This window comes from Entelurus aequoreus, linkage group LG03 (genome assembly GCF_033978785.1).
Source record: "Entelurus aequoreus isolate RoL-2023_Sb linkage group LG03, RoL_Eaeq_v1.1, whole genome shotgun sequence".
In the NCBI taxonomy this organism is placed as follows: Eukaryota; Metazoa; Chordata; class Actinopteri; order Syngnathiformes; family Syngnathidae; genus Entelurus; species Entelurus aequoreus.
The window spans coordinates 21,063,185-21,080,759 of record NC_084733.1 but is presented as its reverse complement, the minus strand read 5'-3'; the positions used below and the strand labels follow the sequence as shown (position 1 = coordinate 21,080,759).

The following is a 17,575-nucleotide window of genomic DNA, read 5'->3' as shown; positions in this document are numbered from 1 at the left end:
AATGTTGCGGTTTCATTTTGAACGTGCAACTAGCGCCCTTCCGTCAGCTGCTGGGACTGAGAGTTACCAGGCAGCAGGCGATGTGTCAGGAACGTTGCCACAACTTCTTTATAAAGTCTTAAGTTTGTTGACTGGGATGCACACTCGTCCTTTAACTACTAACATTGTCAGTTTTCCAATAACATCAATACTAACTGTAATGTTTTGTTATCTCATCGAACAGAACGCAGGCTGAGTTGTCGGTGAGGCACAAAGATTGTGTATTACCTTTGAGACACTTGTGATTTAGGGCTATATAAATAAACATTGATTGATTGATTGATTAGAAGTGAGAGGTATCACTCTTGTTTATTTTTGTTGGCCAAACTGTTGCACTGAAGTACATGATTTTTGGAAAAGAACAAAGCGTGTTTATTTGACTTTATCTTCATTAGCCAAACTGCTTTGTGGTTTATTTTGATATCAAAAAGTTAACACCATGTTTTTTACGTTACTTGTATTTTTTTCATTCCACAAAGTAATTACTTTTTAATAATCATTTATGCGACATAGCACTTTGTTAATGTTTTATGGTGTATAGTTAATATCTATACAACAGATTTCTGCTGAAACTCTCAATGGATCTGTCCCAATACAGCATATGTATTTACACACATTAGTACATGTAAATGTGTGTACATAACTTAAAAAATACCTCGCTCTATGAAAATATAAAAATAGAGATAAAGGCTTCCATGTAATAAAGAAGCTGACACGCTAATATTATTATTTTTTTAAAACACAAATATTTGTCTTTAAATATAAAGATAACATTTATCTAGAGCATTTTTATTAGACATTACAAATTACATGATGGTGTCGCGTTCACACCCCAACACTGTTTTACCAAACATAATGAATAATCCTGATTAATAATCGTGATTTCAATATTGAAAAAATAATCTTATTATTTTTCCCATAGTTGTGCAGTCCTATGTGTAAGACTAGACCTCATATATGAACACTACTTTTATCTATATGGACAAAGTGCAGTTACATCTTATGTCCATAAGTTGCCATGTTGCGAAATGTTCACATTTATTTTTATGTATTTATAGTATTATTTTGTTTCTGTCATATTACTTTGTTTATAGAACCTGTGTTGCTTTCATATGTACTCATATTCAACTTTCTACTTGAGGTACATATATACATTTTTAATGTGTTTGTGTTTTGTTTTTTTAAATAAAACTTGTTTAAAAGATTTCAGTACAAGTAGTTTTTGAAAGTTTTGAGCACATTTACCGCGATAATAATAACAGTGATAATTTTGGTCAACATAACCGTGATAAGAAATGTTCATACCGTGACATCCCTAATTGGGAGGTAGGGCCTAGCGGAGGTCTGCACTCTTCGAGTGCTTTTCTAGTTTCTAATGGTAACAGACTTTGCGTTGGATGTTTTCATCCTCGGAGATTTAACTCTAATATCTCTCTGGCACTCACTGAAGGCGGACGCTCCCTTTCCCTCTCCCTTATCTCTACTGCTTGCTTTTTTGTGGTATCTTGTCTTTCTGTGTTAACGTGTGCATACATGCTTATCGGCTATCAAGTTTTTTTTTTCTCGAGCCCAGTCTGAGATGGACTTCTTTTTTTTTTTTTACATATCCCCCCTCCTCCGCATCCACCTTGTCCAAGCATTTACAGGGCACCGTAAGTGGCGACCCATCAGCGTTCCTGTTCTGTTACCCTGTAAATTGTACCGTATTTTCCAGGCTATAAGGCGCACTTTAAAAAAATGTTTTCTCTCAAAACTCGATGGTGCGCCTTATAAACTTACTGTAAGGAATACGTTTGGTTGAGCTTACCCACCTCGAAGCTATTTTACTTGGTACATGGTGTAATGATAAGTGTGACCATTAGATGGCAGTCAAACATAAGAGATAAGTGTAGGCTGCACTATGATGGCAATATACAACATATGAGTATTATTATGGTGTGTGTATAAGGTAGGACATTATCTGGCGTTTTGTTTTGCTATATATATATTGTGCAAAAGCAACTTTTCTTACCTTCTGGTACCTGCTGATCTGTATTTGAGATCTGCATAAATTCTGAAAAATTGTGCGATAGTCGATAAGCTTCTTCTTTTTCTCTATCTTCTTGTTATGGGACATTAATCCTCCGCTGTTGCCATTTTTGTAATACAAAGTAGTGTAAAGTTCTTACTTATATCTGTCAGTAAACTCGCCACTTAAACATACCGGTGTAGTGAGTTTACATTATTCACCCAAGGAACTTTAGTTAATAGAGAGTTCCGGTCGGACAATTTTTCACGGGACACATTTCCGGGGTTGTTGTTTCCGGATGAGGAGATGCTGCTCCGTTATTGATTTAAGTAAAGTCTGAATGTCATTAAAACAGTTAGCTCCATCTTTTGACACTTCCTCCACTCCCGTGCTTGCACGCTACACCGCTACAACAAAGATGACGGGGAGAAGACGCTGCCGAAAGTAAATAAAACCGCCCACAAAACGGCGCATACGGAAGCGCCTGTCAGAAAGCGGCTTGAAGATGATCAGTAAAACATAATCTATGCAATATTTTGACCAAAGAACCACCATTACATGTTATGTAGAACACAAGGAAGTGTTTTACATTTAGAAAAAAATAATAATAATATGACTCCTTTAATGCGCCTTATAATCCGGTGCGCTTTATATATGAAAAAAAGATTTAAATAAAAAATAGACCATTCATCGGCAGTGCGCCTTATAATCCGGTGCGCCCTATGGTCCGGAAAATACGGTATGTCTGATCTTGAACGAGTTAGTACTGAAAATTAAATTTCATTGTACTTGTGCAATTACAAAGAATCAGAATCCCTTTATTGTCATTGCATGGAAACAACGAAATTGAACAGCAATCCAGCTCAGTGCTTTTAAAACAACCTACATAAAATACTCTTAAGACAACAAACAATAATTACAAATTTAAAAACATAATAGAAAAGTTAAAAACATATTGCACAGCAGATCTCTATCAGAGCTAAGCAAGCTAATAAAGTGGTGAGTGTTCAGGTAAGTGCAGAGTTTAGTACAGGGGTCCCCAAAATACGGCCCGCGGGCCGGATCCGGCCCCCCAGCATCCAAAATCCGGCCCACGGGAAGTCCCAAGTTAAAAAAAAGGTTTCATTTTATTTATTTTTTTAATCTTTCATTTCTAATCCATTTTCTACCGCTTGTTACTCTCGGTGTCTCCTAGCCGCTCAGGCAAATCATATTATCTAAAAATAAATGTTCCCATCGACAACGTTAAATGTTGATAAACATCAATGTTAAATGACAAAACGGATTAACTCGCTGGAATATAAAGAGTACGTACGTACATACGTACGTACCTACATACATACGTACCTACATACCTACATACATACAGCCCGGCCCCCGGCCAAATTATTTTAACCCAATGCGGCCCCCGAGTCAAAAATTTTGGGGACCCCTGGTTTAGGGCAATAACAGTTCTAGGATAGAAACAGTTTTTCAGTCTATTTGTCCTTGCTTTGATGGTCTTATAGCGCCTCCCTGAGGGCAAGAGTTCAAGCCAGTGGTGACCTGGGTGGGATGAGTCCTTGAGGATGCTGTTTGCTCTCCTGCTGCAGAGCTTCTTATCTTATCTTAAACCAAACAAATATGTATCAGTTGAACAAATCTTGGTGTAAGGAATTATATATTGTACTAAGTAGTTATGCTAAATGGTTTTTGAGATTTTGCACAATCCAGCTCAACAACAACTTGTTTGGCAGTGATAACAGAAAGAAGCATGTGCTATACGTTCCTACTCTTTTGCATCTATTGTCAAATGTTGTTTAAACACCACTGTTTGAAACAATATCCAAGAGTGACTACAGACTGTTTATGCTAGTGCGCCAGGCAGGGAGTGTGTGGGGGTGGCCCAGGTTTACTGGACGCGGTGCACGCCTGTCTGCCTCCATCATGCTCATGTTAACTGCAGACCCTCCACAGGATGTGTCATGTCATTATTCACCACCAGGGGCCAATGAAGGCTGTGGAAGAGAGTGCTTTCTAAACAGTGTTCTCCAAGCCTGGTGAGCCAGGGAAGCGTGTGTGTGTGTGTGTGTGTGTGTGTGTGTGTGTGTGTGTGTGTGTGTGTGTGTGTGTGTGTGTGTGTGTGTGTGTGAAAGGGAGAAAGAGAGAGAGTGAGTGAAGGTGAGCAAATGAGGAAGCATGGATTTCTGTGTATGCGAGAGTGCAACATCCCTCCGAGGTATTTTTAGCATTGTTTTCAGCCTTCCTCCGTCTTATCCGGCTACACGGATTTCTCAATCACACACCCCGAGCCACCGATGCCAGCATACGTGGAAAACTGGAACACACACACACACTGAAGCAATGAGTACTTTCTGCTCAAATGGTTCTCCCCTTGACGAGGCTCCTTGATTGTCCAAAACAATACATCACTTTCACTTGCTACATCTGAATTATTAATCCAACGTTAATCAAGCGCTACTTCTTAAATGTATACCCTCGCACACAATCAACAATGTGTTTGCACATGTGTGTGTGTGAAAGAGAGAGTGGGGAAAGATTTACTAATGATGTCGTGTTGGAGAATTTAGTATGATTCCATACAAAAAAAACAAAAATCATGTTAATTGAGAGAATACTAACGAGGTTAAAGGAGGTACACAAAGATGTCTTGCTGGGTTTAGTGCTCAAGACACACAAATACAATATATGCCAGCTCAAGTGTCTGTGATGTGGTAATCCTGCCAAAGTTCTGTGTAAAAGAGGATCGAGCTTTGGCTCCAAATCAGAGGTCACTGGGTAACACACGGCACACTGACAAAGCTTAACCTATTGTTACTATAACAATCTACAAGGTTAATATAGTTGGCTTCTCTTTCTTCCCCTTCATTTATCTGCTTTCTTTTGCATTTCAAGTTATCATTACATATATGCATTGTTGCATTTGAACAATTGTATTGTTGATAATAGAGGTACGTATTGTTATAATTCATTATCAATAGTGTTATTTCTATTGGTATTTGTATTGCTCCATTTGTAGTATAATAATGTTCATTGTCATTTCTGTGTTATTTTTAATTTCACTAACTGCTTCTCTGCTATCACTTTTACCATCATATTTGTACATATCCTATTTCCTGATGTTGTTCTGTTGTTGTTATTGTTGTGTTTGCTGTTGTTATTGTCTCTCTGTCTTATCCCCCTCTTGTCCCCACAATTTCCCCCTCTGTCTTCCTTTTTTTCCTCTTTCTATCCCAGCTGCACGAAATAATAATATAAATCCATTTAATAAAGTCAAATACAAATTTAAAAAAAAAATGTAAATACAAAAATCAGAGGTCACTCATGCTACCCAGACTGACCATTAGAGATATATGATAGATCATATCAAATATATAACATAAATCAATCAATAACATTTTTTAAAAAAGATAGCCGTATCATTTGTCCAGAATCTTAGCAGTACTCCTGGACGGACCCTATTAAAAAAAACGGTACTAAAAAAATACGGATACTCGGTATACATCCCTATTGAAAAGTGTAACAAACATCTTAGGGAGATGATGTTATGACTATTAAGAGGATATAGGAAGTGAAGTGAAGTGAATTATATTTGTATAGCGCTTTTCTCTAGTGACTCAAAGCACTTTTACATAGTGAAACCCAATATCTAAGTTACATTTAAACCAGTGTGGGTGGCACTGGAAGCAGGTGGGTAAAGTGTCGTGCCCAAGGACACAACGGCAGTGACTAGGATGGCTTATGACTTATTAAAAAGTCATTTTTTTCATAGGAGCATGGAACTGGCCAAAATGTTTTGGTATCCTGGAGCATTCAAAGTTCCTTTCACTGGAACTAAGGGGGCCAAGCCCAACTCCTGAAAAACAACCCCACACCATAATTCCTCTTCCACCAAATTTCACATTCGGCACAATGCAGTCCGAAATGTAGCGTTCTCCTGGCAACCTCCAAACCCAGACTTGTACATCAGATTGCCAGATGGAAAAGCGTGATTCATCACTCCAGAGAAGGCGTCTCCACTGCTCTAGAGTCCAGTGGCTACGTGCTTTACACCATTGCATCCCACGCTTTGCATTGGACTTGTGATGTATGGCTTAGATACAGCTGCTCGGCCATGGCTTATGACTAGAGATGTCCTAAATGCTTTAAAATGTAATATCGGAAATTATCGGTATCATTTTTTATATTATCGGTATTGTGGTTTTTTTTTTTTTGGTTTTTTTTTTTATTAAATCAACATAAAAAACACAAGATACACTTACAATTAGTGCACCAACCCAAAAAACCTCCCTCCCCCATTTACACTCATTCACACTCATTCACACAAAAGGGTTGTTTCCTTTTGTTATTAATATTCTGGTTCCTACATTATATATCAATATGAATCAATACAGTCTGCAAGGGATACAGTCCGTAAGCACACATGATTGTGCGTGCTGCTGGTCCACTAATAGTACTAACCTTTAACAGTTAATTTTACTCATTTTCATTAATTACTAGTTTCTATGTAACTGTTTTTATATTGTTTTACTTTCTTTTTTATTCAAGAAAATGTTTTTATTTTATTTTATTTTATAATTTTTTTTGAAAAGGACCTTATCTTCACCATACCCGGTTGCCCAAATTAGGCATAATAATGTGTTAATTCCACGACTGTATATATCGGTATCGGTTGATATCGGTATCGGTAATTAAGAGTTGGATAATATCGGAATATCGGATATCGGCAAAAAAACATTATCTGACATCCCTACTTATGACTTATTAAAAATAATTGTTTTCATAATGACTGACCTTATAGTCGACCTTACGTTCACAACCTCCAACTGTTTTTTGACAATAAAAATGTGAAAAATTCTCTTCTTCTCTGCCAGATCCCAGTTTTGACGGGAGCCTTCATGGACTCGTCGCCGAACGACGACTACAGCGGCGAGCACTCGCTCTTCAACTCGTCGGCCAGCGTCCACGCCGCCGCCTCTGCCGCCTCTGCCGCCTCTGTGCAAGGCCAGCAGGACGAGTCGCAGTCCATGTCCAGTGACGCCATCTGGCTTTGGATCGCCATCGTCGCCACCATTGGGAACATCGTGGTGGTAGGCGTGGTCTATGCCTGCACTTTCTGATGCGTCGCATGCGCAAAGACCCAATTCTTTGGGAACATGCCTGGTTTTCCTGAGGGTCAGAGCGAAAGACTCGTTTCGTTGGACTCTACGATTCTCTTGGAAACGGGACACCGAGAATCACTGGAACTTTAATTCCTGCTAAGTTCGTTTCCATGTCTCCCCTTAGAACAGAAGAGTTGCCATGCGGAGATGTGAGATGCGAATGGATGTTAAATGGGGCTTGAGATTCGGGTTGATCCGGGGCCATCGTGAGCTTCCGCTGCCGCAAAGTAATTTAGGACAGCACGGTTTAATTATACCCCTGAACATGGATGGTGAATCTTAAAAAATTCAGAAGGCACTGGGATTATTTTGATCTAAGGCGGCCCTGAGGCCCAACGCCATTAGGGCTCATGTAAGGATACTTTGTGGACATACAAAAAGTGAACATTTCAACATGGCTCAACTCCACTTACCGCACACTGAAAATCACACGACCATCACATTATCAAAGCCCATATTTAACGATGCAATAATTTAATTAGCCCGACAACTTCCTCTTATCCACACTGCTGAACATTTTTAACCAGACGTTATCTTCCACAGCTTTTGGTCGGGGGTAGGGGGGTTGGACCTACAGTACTGGACCTTCTCCCAGTTTTCGCAGCAAGCTGACAGGCTGCTTGCCGTGACTTTGAGGTGTTCATTAGGACCAGCAAGTTATGATTTACCTCCTAAAAACCTGCTATTATTGTCATGAAGTGATTATGTTATCCAGTGGCCACAACATTGATTAGAGAGGAATCAATTTAACGACGTGTGGTTTTGCAGGGGTGTAGAACCTACTGCCTTTCGCTACATAATGTCAAGAAAATATGAGAAACAACCTAAAACCTACAATGAACATATTGTTTAACAAATATACTTACAGTATGACAGGGTCAATCAACACTGAGCATTGTCATATTTGATACAGTTGGATGTATTGGATCTCATTAGAATGTACACTATATTGCCAAAAGTATTTGGCCACCTGCCTTGACTCACATATGAACTTGAAGTGCCATCCCATTCCTAACCCATAGGGTTCAATATGATGTCGGTCCACCTTTTGCAGCTATTACAGCTTCAGCTCTTCTGGGAAGGCTGTCCACAAGGTTGCGGAGTGTGCTTATAGGAATTTTCCACCATTCTTCCAAAAGCGCATTAGAGGTCAAAGGCCTGGCTCTCAGTCTCCGTTCTAATTCATCCCAAAGGTGTTCTATGGGGGACAGGTCAGGACTCTGTGCAGGCCAGTCAAGTTCCTCCACACCATGACTCTGTCATCCATGTCTTTATGGACCTTGCTTTGTGCACTGGTGCACAGTCATGTTGGAAGAGGAAGGGGCCCGCTCCAAACTGGGAGCATGGAATTGTCCAAAATGTTTTGGTATCTTGGAGCATTCAAAGTTCCTTTCACTGGAACTAAGGGGCCAAGCCCAACTCCTGAAAAACAACCCCACACCATAATTCCTCTTCCACCAAATTTCACATTCGGCACAATGCAGTCCGAAATGTAGCGTTCTCCTGGCAACCTCCAAACCCAGACTGGTCCATCAGATTGCCAGATGGAAAAGTGTGATTCATCACTCCAGAAAAGGCGTCTCCACTGCTCTAGAGTCCAGTGGCGACGTGCTTTACACCACTGCATCCCACGCTTTGCATTGGACTTGGTGATGTATGGCTTAGATGCAGCCGCTCCACCATGGAAAACCCTTTCCATGAAGCTCTCTGCGTACTGCACGTGGGCTAATTGGAAGGTCACATGAAGTTTGGAGCTCTGTAGCAACTGACTGTGCAGAAAGTCTTTGCACTATGCGCTTCAGCATCCGCTGACCCCTCTCTGTCAGTTTACGTGGCCTACCACTTGGTGGCTGAGTTGCTGTTGTTCCCAAACTCTTCCATTTTCTTATAATAAAGCCGACAGTGGACTTTGGAATATTTAGGAGCGAGGACATTTCAGGACTGGATTTGTTGCACAGGTGGCATCCTATGACAGTTCCACGCTGGAAATCACTGAGAGCGGCCCATTCTTTCACAAATGTTTGTAGAAACAGTCTCCATGCCTAAATGCTTGATTTTATACAGGTGATTAGGTCACCTAATTCTGATAATTTGGATGGGTGGCCAAATACTTTTGGCAATACAGTGTACCTAATGTGGTCAGGAAAAAGGAGGTATGTGCATTTGACTATATCTCCAGCGACTATCAATCGATTTTTATTTTCAAGTTTTAAATGAAAGAAAATAGATTTTTCCATAACGACTCCTTTTGGACAAATTATTATAACAAATAGCATAGCTGACATAATCTTCCTCTTTAGTTCACAAACTAGTTTAAATCAGAGTCGTGTATAAAGAGAGTACGGCCAACCCGAATTCAGGCGATCTTTCTCAATGATCGGTCGAAAGGCACTCACGTGACTACAGGGCGCCATGTTTGCTACCAACTTTGAGCTGATGCTATGCGTTTGTAGCACTTCCTTGTTAGTTCTTCGAGGTGTAAAAATGAGGCTGCTCCGCCCGTGTGAAAGCTTTTACATCGCATGCCCCACAGCCCGGAAAGTAGACAAGTATGTGAAGTGAAGGTTCGTGAGGTAACCACATGACACAATATCTGCGTTTTGTTCAGGAGAGAACACACAGAAGCAAATACAAATAATAATAACATAAGAAATCAATACATTTAAGAGATGGTTTGACAAAAACAGACTATCCTCGAATCTCAGTTAACCTAAAATAATGCAATTCTGGAACAGCAGAAGAGAAAGTCAAAGACAAACAGACGAACATTGAATGAGTAAAATAAACCAAATTTTGGGTGTAATAATAAATGAGAAAGTGAACTAAAAATCTCATAAAATATATGTAAGCTTTGCGTACTCACAGACTCACGGACGTATGTTTGTCCAGACTTTTCAGTCTCACTAGTCCTCCTCCTCCTCCTCCTGCACCCGGCCGCTCACTGTTAAAGACAACAGAAGATTAGATTAACACGTACCACCTGCGCAATCTAATCATCAACCAGCTGTGTCTTGCCGTCAGCACATGCCACGCCCCCGTCTGATGGCGCTCTGTTTTCAGCACCATGGACAGAGGCGGTGACCTTTTACTCCTACAAGCGCGCTGATCACGCTCCCTTTCCACAATATACAACATAAAGTGGCAAGAAATATGTCAATAATAAATAAATCAAAATATGTTCTGGACCAAAAAAATCACTCCATATTCTCTACTGCTTGCCAGTGTGACCATATCTGAGTTGTTGTGCAGAGATATGGGGAAATACGTACAAAATTACACCTGTACGCTTACTATGTTACCCCGACTTAAACAAGTTGAAAAACTTATTCGGGTGTTACCATTTAGTGGTCAATTGTACGGAATATGTACTGTACTGTGCAATCTACTAAAAAAAGTCCCAATCAAAACAAATATCATTGAAAATAACACATAATGAGTGACACATATACTGATTACAAACACTATAGAGCAGGGGTGTCCAAAGTGCGGCCCGGGGGCCATTTGCGGCCCCCAGGTCATTTTTTAACGGCCCCACGGCACATTTTAAAAATATGATTGAAAAAAAAGAGCAAACAGGTGAAATGTAACAAGAAAATGTAGCAATGTTTACTCTAATCACACAAAGCTGCCATGTAGTCGGTTTCTTTCTTTAAAAAATAATAATGAATCAAAATCAATGTCGTTATGAATTATTGACCTATTCAAGGCTCCAATTACGTCACATTAAATATTTTGAGATATTTTGGGGGGAAAATGTTGCATGTTTTGTGTTTGCCATGTAAAAAAACGAGCTGTTTTTTTAAGGAAGGGCCTAAAACGAACAAACAAAAAACATAAACAATAAAACTTATAATTGACAGATAGATCTGAAGTTGAATTTGAGATTATTGTGTTAAAAGTAAACAGTAAAAAAAAAAAAATTATAATTTATTTTTTAACCCTTTTGGATCCCCTACAATTTTAGTGTGATTAGTTTTTAAGTGTCATTGCTCAAAAAATAATAATGAATTAAAATCAATGGTGTTATGAGTTATTGACCTTTTTAAGGCTCCAATTATTATATAATCTCAAATATCCCACTTAAAAATTTTATTGGGTGAAAATATTGCATATTTTGTGTTTTTTTCATTTAAAAAAAAGGGTTTTCTTTGACAAAAAGAGCATACAATTTAAATCTTTAAAAAATGTTATATTGACAGATAGACCTAATGTTGATCTAGAGATTTAAAAATTTGAATAATAACACAAATAATAATACTGAATAATGACACATTTTTTATATTTTTTGGACCAAAACCCTTTGGGGTCCCCGGGATCAAGCCTGAGTGGAAGCCTAAATGTATATTTTTTATACATATATTGTATTGGTTTTTAAAATAAAAAATATCAAAATGGCCCCTGCTAGCTTTGATTTTTCAGTGTGCGGCCCTCAGTGGAAAAAGTTTGGACACCCCTGCATTAGAGGCAGCCACCACACTTGACATACTTCACACAAAAGTCGTAATTTCTCTGTGATTGTTCGTCCAAAGCTAATATATATATATATATTGGAAAAATTAGGGTTATAAATTATTTTTTGGGTCAATCTGTGTATTTATTTTTTTTTTCTTACGTTTATTGCGCCGTCGGGTGCGTGTTAGAGTGCTTGCTGGTCACGAAATAAAAGCAGGAATGTAACACCGTAGTGCGTCAAATACGGCCGCAAAAATATACTTTCACGAAATGAAAGCGTGTTTTATTGAATGTTTATGAGCTGGACTATGTTTAGAATGATATACACCGTATTTTACGGAGTATAAGTCGCTCCGGAGTATAAGTCGCACCGGCCGAAAATGCAAGTCGGATTTTTTGGGGAAATGTATTTGATAAAACCCAACACCAAGAATAGACATTTGAAAGGCAATTCATGTTAACGTAACATATTATGGTAAGAGTCATTCAAATAACTATAACATATAGAACATGCTATGTTTACCAAACAATCTGTCACTCCTAATCGCTAAATCCCATGAAATCTTATACGTCTAGTCTCTTACGTGAATGAGCTAAATAATATTATTTGATATTTTACGGCAGGGGTCACCAACGCGGTGCCCGCGGGCACCAGGTAGCCCGTAAGGACCAGATGAGTAGCCCGCTGGCCTGTTCTAAAAATAGCTCAAATAGCTGCACTTACCAGTGGGCTGCCTCTATTTTTTTAATTTTATTTATTTACTAGCAAGCTGGTCTCGCTGTGCTCGACATTTTTAATTCTAAAAGAGACAAAACTCAAATAGAATTTTAAAGACTTGGTCCTCACTTGTTTAACTAAATTCATTATTTTTTTTACTTTGCTTCTTATAACTTTCAGAAAGACAATTTTAGAGAAAAAATACAACCTTAAAAATTATTTTAGGATTTTTAAACACATATACCTTTTTACCTTTTAAATTTCTTCCTCTTATTTCCTGACAATTTAAATTAATGTTCAAGTAAAAAAAAATTTTTTATTGTAAAGAATAATAAATACATTTTAATTTAATTATTCATTTTAGCTTCTGTTTTTTCGACGAAGAATATTTGTGAAATATTTCTTCAAACTTATCATGATTAAAAAAAAATTAAAAATTATTCCGGCAAATCTAGAAAATCTGTAGAATCAAATTCAAATCTTTTTTCAAAGTCTTTTGAATTTCTTTTAAAATTTTTGTTCTGGAAAATCTAGAAGAAATAATGATTTGTCTTTGTTAGAAATATAGCTTGGTCCAATTTGTTATATATTCTAACAAAGTGCAGATTGGATTTTAACCTATTTAAAACATGTCATCCAAATTCTAAAATTAATCTTAATCAGGAAAAATTACTAATGATGTTCCATAAATTATTTTTTAAATTTTTAAAAAAAAGATTCGAATTAGCTAGTTTTTCTCTTCTTTTCTTCGGTTGAAATTTGAATTTTAAAGAGTCGAAATAGAAGATAAACTATGTTTCAAAATTTAATTGTCATTTTTTTCGTATTTCTCCTCTTTTAAACCATTCAATTAAGTGTAAATATCATTAATTATTAATAATAACAGAGTTAAAGGTAAATTGAGCAAATTGGCTATTTTTGGCAATTTATTTAAGTGTGTATCAAACTGGTAGCCCTTCGCATTAATCAGTACCCAAGAAGTAGCTCTTGGTTTCAAAAAGGTTGGTGACCCCTGTTTTACGGTAATGTGTTAATAATTTCACACATAAGTCGCTCCTGAGTATAAGTCGCACCCCCGGCCAAACTATGAAAAAAAACTGCAACTTATAGTCCGAAAAATACGGTAGAGGTATTATTTTGGTTTATTTCATCAGAAAAACTAACCTGACAGCAATTGCATGCATATGGGCACAGCCGCACACGTCCTTGGTAGCAGTCATGGCGCCTGTTGTTTAATTGGCCATACTCTCTTTACACACCAATGTGGTTGAAATGACTCAGCAGCTCCCCTGCTGGTTGCAGCCTTTTAGTGAACTTGATTGATTAAAGACTGAATGCCACACTATTAGGAATTTGACAGACAATTATCTGCCCATCCCTAGTGAAATTATATCTAGATGTTGAAAAATAACGTGTTTAAACATGTATTCTTAAAATATCCAGGCTTCATTTAGTGGCACTCAGGATTTCTTCTTATATAAATAAAATATTATGATTATAGAAAATATTGTCCAAATAAAAAATGACTCACCAAAGATGTGATGAAATTAAATTAATTCCAAATTGTGTTGTGTTGGAATGTTTACCATTAACATGCCACTTAAGACAAATACCTAAAAAACCAGTGGTACTTGCATAACAAAGTATTTTTGAGCTGGTACTGCTTGGGAACCATTTTTTTTGTTTTTATTGATTGAAATAATAATAAAAATTTAAAAAAACGGAATCAGAAAAATGATTTCAGAAATGTCAACTAGTGTTGTGCTGCACTTAATCAACCATCCACAGTCTCAAATGGAGATGTTTTAATTATGCTAACCGAGTATCAAACCCTTCAGCCAAAGAAAATGATTTTCACTAACACTTCATTCACAAAAATATCAAATCTCTCTTGGAGAGTCTACTTATTGATGTGTGTGGTTTTTTAAACAGTCGTTGTATCATTTAGTTTTTTCCAATGTGTGAACTTGAAGTGACCACATATTGTTTGACTTGTGTTGCTTTCTTCACCTCATGATGAAAATGATATGAATATTCATTAGTCAAATGTTTATTGCAACTTACACTGGTGACTGTATCCTAGACAAAAGGTGACGTTAAGTACAGTATCTTAACGAGTCCACTTGCTAAATGATTACTTTTCAGGCCTGCTTTTCAATGACTGGTTGATGTATTGAACTACTTAGAAATGTTGTAAACCACTTCTACACAATACTCCGTTTGTATATGCTTTTAGAATCCAGGCGGCATTGTATACTGTGTACTGTAAATATCTATAAAGGGAGAGCAAAACACAAGCAGGTGAGAAGGCGTTTTGGTTCTTTTGTGCTTTTCTTGGTCATCTCGGGTCGAGATTGATGCGAAGCTGACTGTATTTTTGTGCGCTCTTATTTTTTCACTTTTTTTTTTTTATTATTGGAAACAAAATAGAGTTTTCAGTGGTAAAAGCAATGTAACATGATCTGTATTTGCAGTAAAAAAAAAAAAAAAGTTGTGTTTTATTTCTGAAAAGTGTATTATTGATCCTATTAAGGGCAGCTAATTCAGATTGTTCTTGTTAAATCCCTTCTTTTGATGTAGTTGTTCACATTACCATAAAAATATGCGACTTGCGGTTCATGTACACTATATTGCCAAAAGTATTTGGCCACCTGCCTTTACTCACATATGAACTTGAAGTGCCAACCCATGGAATTGTCGAAAATGTTTTTGGTATCCTGGAGCATTCAAAGTGACTTTCACTGGAACTAAGGGGCCAAGCCCAACTCCTTAAAAACAACCCCACACCATAATTCCTCCTCCACCAAATTTCACACTCGGCACAATGCAGTCCGAAATGTAGCGTTCTCCTGGCAACCTCCAAACCCAGACTGGTCTATCTAGATTGCCAGATGGAAAAGCGTGATTCATCAGTTCAGAGAAGGCGTTTCCACTGCTCTAGAGTCCAGTGGCGACGTGCTTTACACCACTGCATCCCACGCTTTGCATTGGACTTGGTGATGTATGGCTTAGATGCAGCTGATTGGCCATGGAAACCCATTCCATGAAGCTCTCTGCGTACTGTACGTGGGCTAATTGGAAGGTCACATGAAGTTTGGAGCTCTGTAGCAACTGACTGTGCAGAAAGTCTTTGCACTATGCGCTTCAGCATCCGCTGACCCCTCTATGTCAGTTTACGTGGCCTACCACTTGGTGGCTGAGTTGCTGTTGTTCCCAAACTCTTCACTTTTCTTATTATAAAGTTGACTTTGGAATATTTAGGAGCGAGGAAATTTCACGACTGGATTTGTTTCACAGGTAGCATCCTATGACAGTTCCACGCTGGAAATCACAGAGAGCGGCCCATTCTTTCACAAATGTTTGTAGAAACAGTCTCCATGCCTAAGTGCTTGGTTTTATACACCGGGCCAAGTGATTAGGGCACCTGATTCTCATCATTTGGATGGGTGGCCAAATAATCTGACGTTGTCTTTATTTTTAAGTTATTGTGCCGTTATTTTTACCAGTCCGGGCCACTTGGGAGTAGATTTTTCTCCATGTGGCCACCGATCTAAAATAAATTTGACACCCTTGCCTCAGATGCAAGTGTAAAGAAGTGTAAAAAAAACAAAAAAACATTAATTTTTAAACAAGGAAAACAATCAGAAGTTGTCTTTATTTTTAAGTTATCGTGCCGTGATTTTACCAGTCCAGCCCACTTGGGAGTAGATTTTTCTCCATGTGGCCCCCCGATCTAAAATGAGTTGCACACCCCTGTTCTAGCACATATGCCTGATTCAATAGTAACTGGTATGTTTTTGGCCAATTGTAATACAGTTTACACATTTTGAAATATTTATAATCATTTTACAAATTGAATGCAACTCTCATCAATTGCTAATTGTGAATGGAACTGAGCCATTAAAAGTTCGCCTAGTTTCTCTTTTTGCACATTAAGTATTTCACATTCTTGTTCAATAAAATCACTCCACCACACAGCCAAAGCCTGGCCTAAACTCAAGCGGTGGAGAATTGATATATGGATGTTTTAAAATGCATTCCAATGTTTTAAGGGGCTCGGATTTAGCTGCGAGCCAGATGCACTAATCAAAAGAATCACATCTGGCTCCCGAAGCGTAGTTTCCCTTCCCCTGTATTAGACTATTGTGTTTTATAACATTAAACCTAACTTCGCCCGCCATGCTCTGCCGACAAGCAATGACACAAAGTGAAACATTTCACAATTGACCATGACTCATGACTATTGTACGTGGTTTAAGCTTGGTAGCAATCTGACAAAGTCTCTCTAAGGCTGTCTACATTAAGCCGGATGACCCCTTAAACTGATAATTATTTAGCCTAAGTACCGTGTCAGCCACACTAAACCATCGTTAAAGGTTCCCCTCCTTGAATAATTTTTTACACCGGTAAGTGTGCCGTGTATTTCTTGAATCTCCGGCTCTTAGCTTTGTGTGGACTCATTGATCGTTGACAAACTGAGTTCGGAGAGGAAGTGAAGTCAGAAAGACCGCGCCCCACACAGGAAGTGACGTCAGAAAGAACGCGCCACGGCCAGCTTCATAACAACCGGAGCTAACCACTGGAAAGATGGAGGCGAGTCATCCAGACATGCCCGTGTTTCTCCTTCTTCTACATGTACGGAAATCACACATGAATACCTTAATATTGCAGCTATTTGGGATACAACACATCTCAGACGGCAAGATAACTTTCGAATGTCCAGGTCAGCTGTGATTCTACAAAAAACTTTGTCCATTTGTCGAAGGGTAGACAACAATAATGCGGGCTCCCGTGGATGTGATAAAAAAAGGTAGCGTGTACTTGATATTACCTGGCTGTCGAGGGAAGACTACGGAAAACAGCGAATGCTTTTGGACTGGCAAAGCAGACTGTATCAGTTATTGTCCGCCATGTATGTCGCGGACTCAACGTCTAGGTCCAGAGTATATAAAGTCACCAAAACTGAATGGACCATGAAGGTGAAGGAAAAAGTGTCCTGACCAGATATCTATATCCCTAGATTAATGTATGTAAAATGTTCTTTATCACATTGTTTACTTTGACGTGACCATTAAAGATTTGTGGAAGAGTTCAAGTACCTCGGAGTCTTGTTCACGAGTGAGGGAAGAGTGGATCGTGAGATCGACAGGCGGACCGGTGCCGGCTAAGGCTAAGGCCTTGCATGGCAGCTTCCGC

At 38.4% G+C, this 17,575-nt stretch overlaps 2 protein-coding genes across 2 annotated transcripts in view; one reads left to right on the top strand and one right to left on the bottom strand.

The window, feature by feature from the left end:
* The window catches only part of LOC133646269 (uncharacterized protein C14orf132), a 104,965-nt gene extending 92,016 nt beyond the window's left edge, over positions 1-12,949 (top strand). The window contains 1 exon segment of the mRNA XM_062041453.1: positions 6,922-12,949. Within this exon segment, the coding sequence (XP_061897437.1) occupies positions 6,922-7,167 (246 nt within the window). The 3' untranslated portion in view covers positions 7,168-12,949.
* LOC133646268 (uncharacterized) overlaps positions 1-17,575 on the bottom strand; it is a 97,928-nt gene that overhangs the window by 66,238 nt on the left and 14,115 nt on the right. Inside the window, exon 2 of the mRNA XM_062041452.1 lies at positions 10,073-10,150. The gene's annotated coding sequence lies outside the window, so the exon portion shown is untranslated. The remainder of the gene's footprint in view (positions 1-10,072; positions 10,151-17,575) is intronic.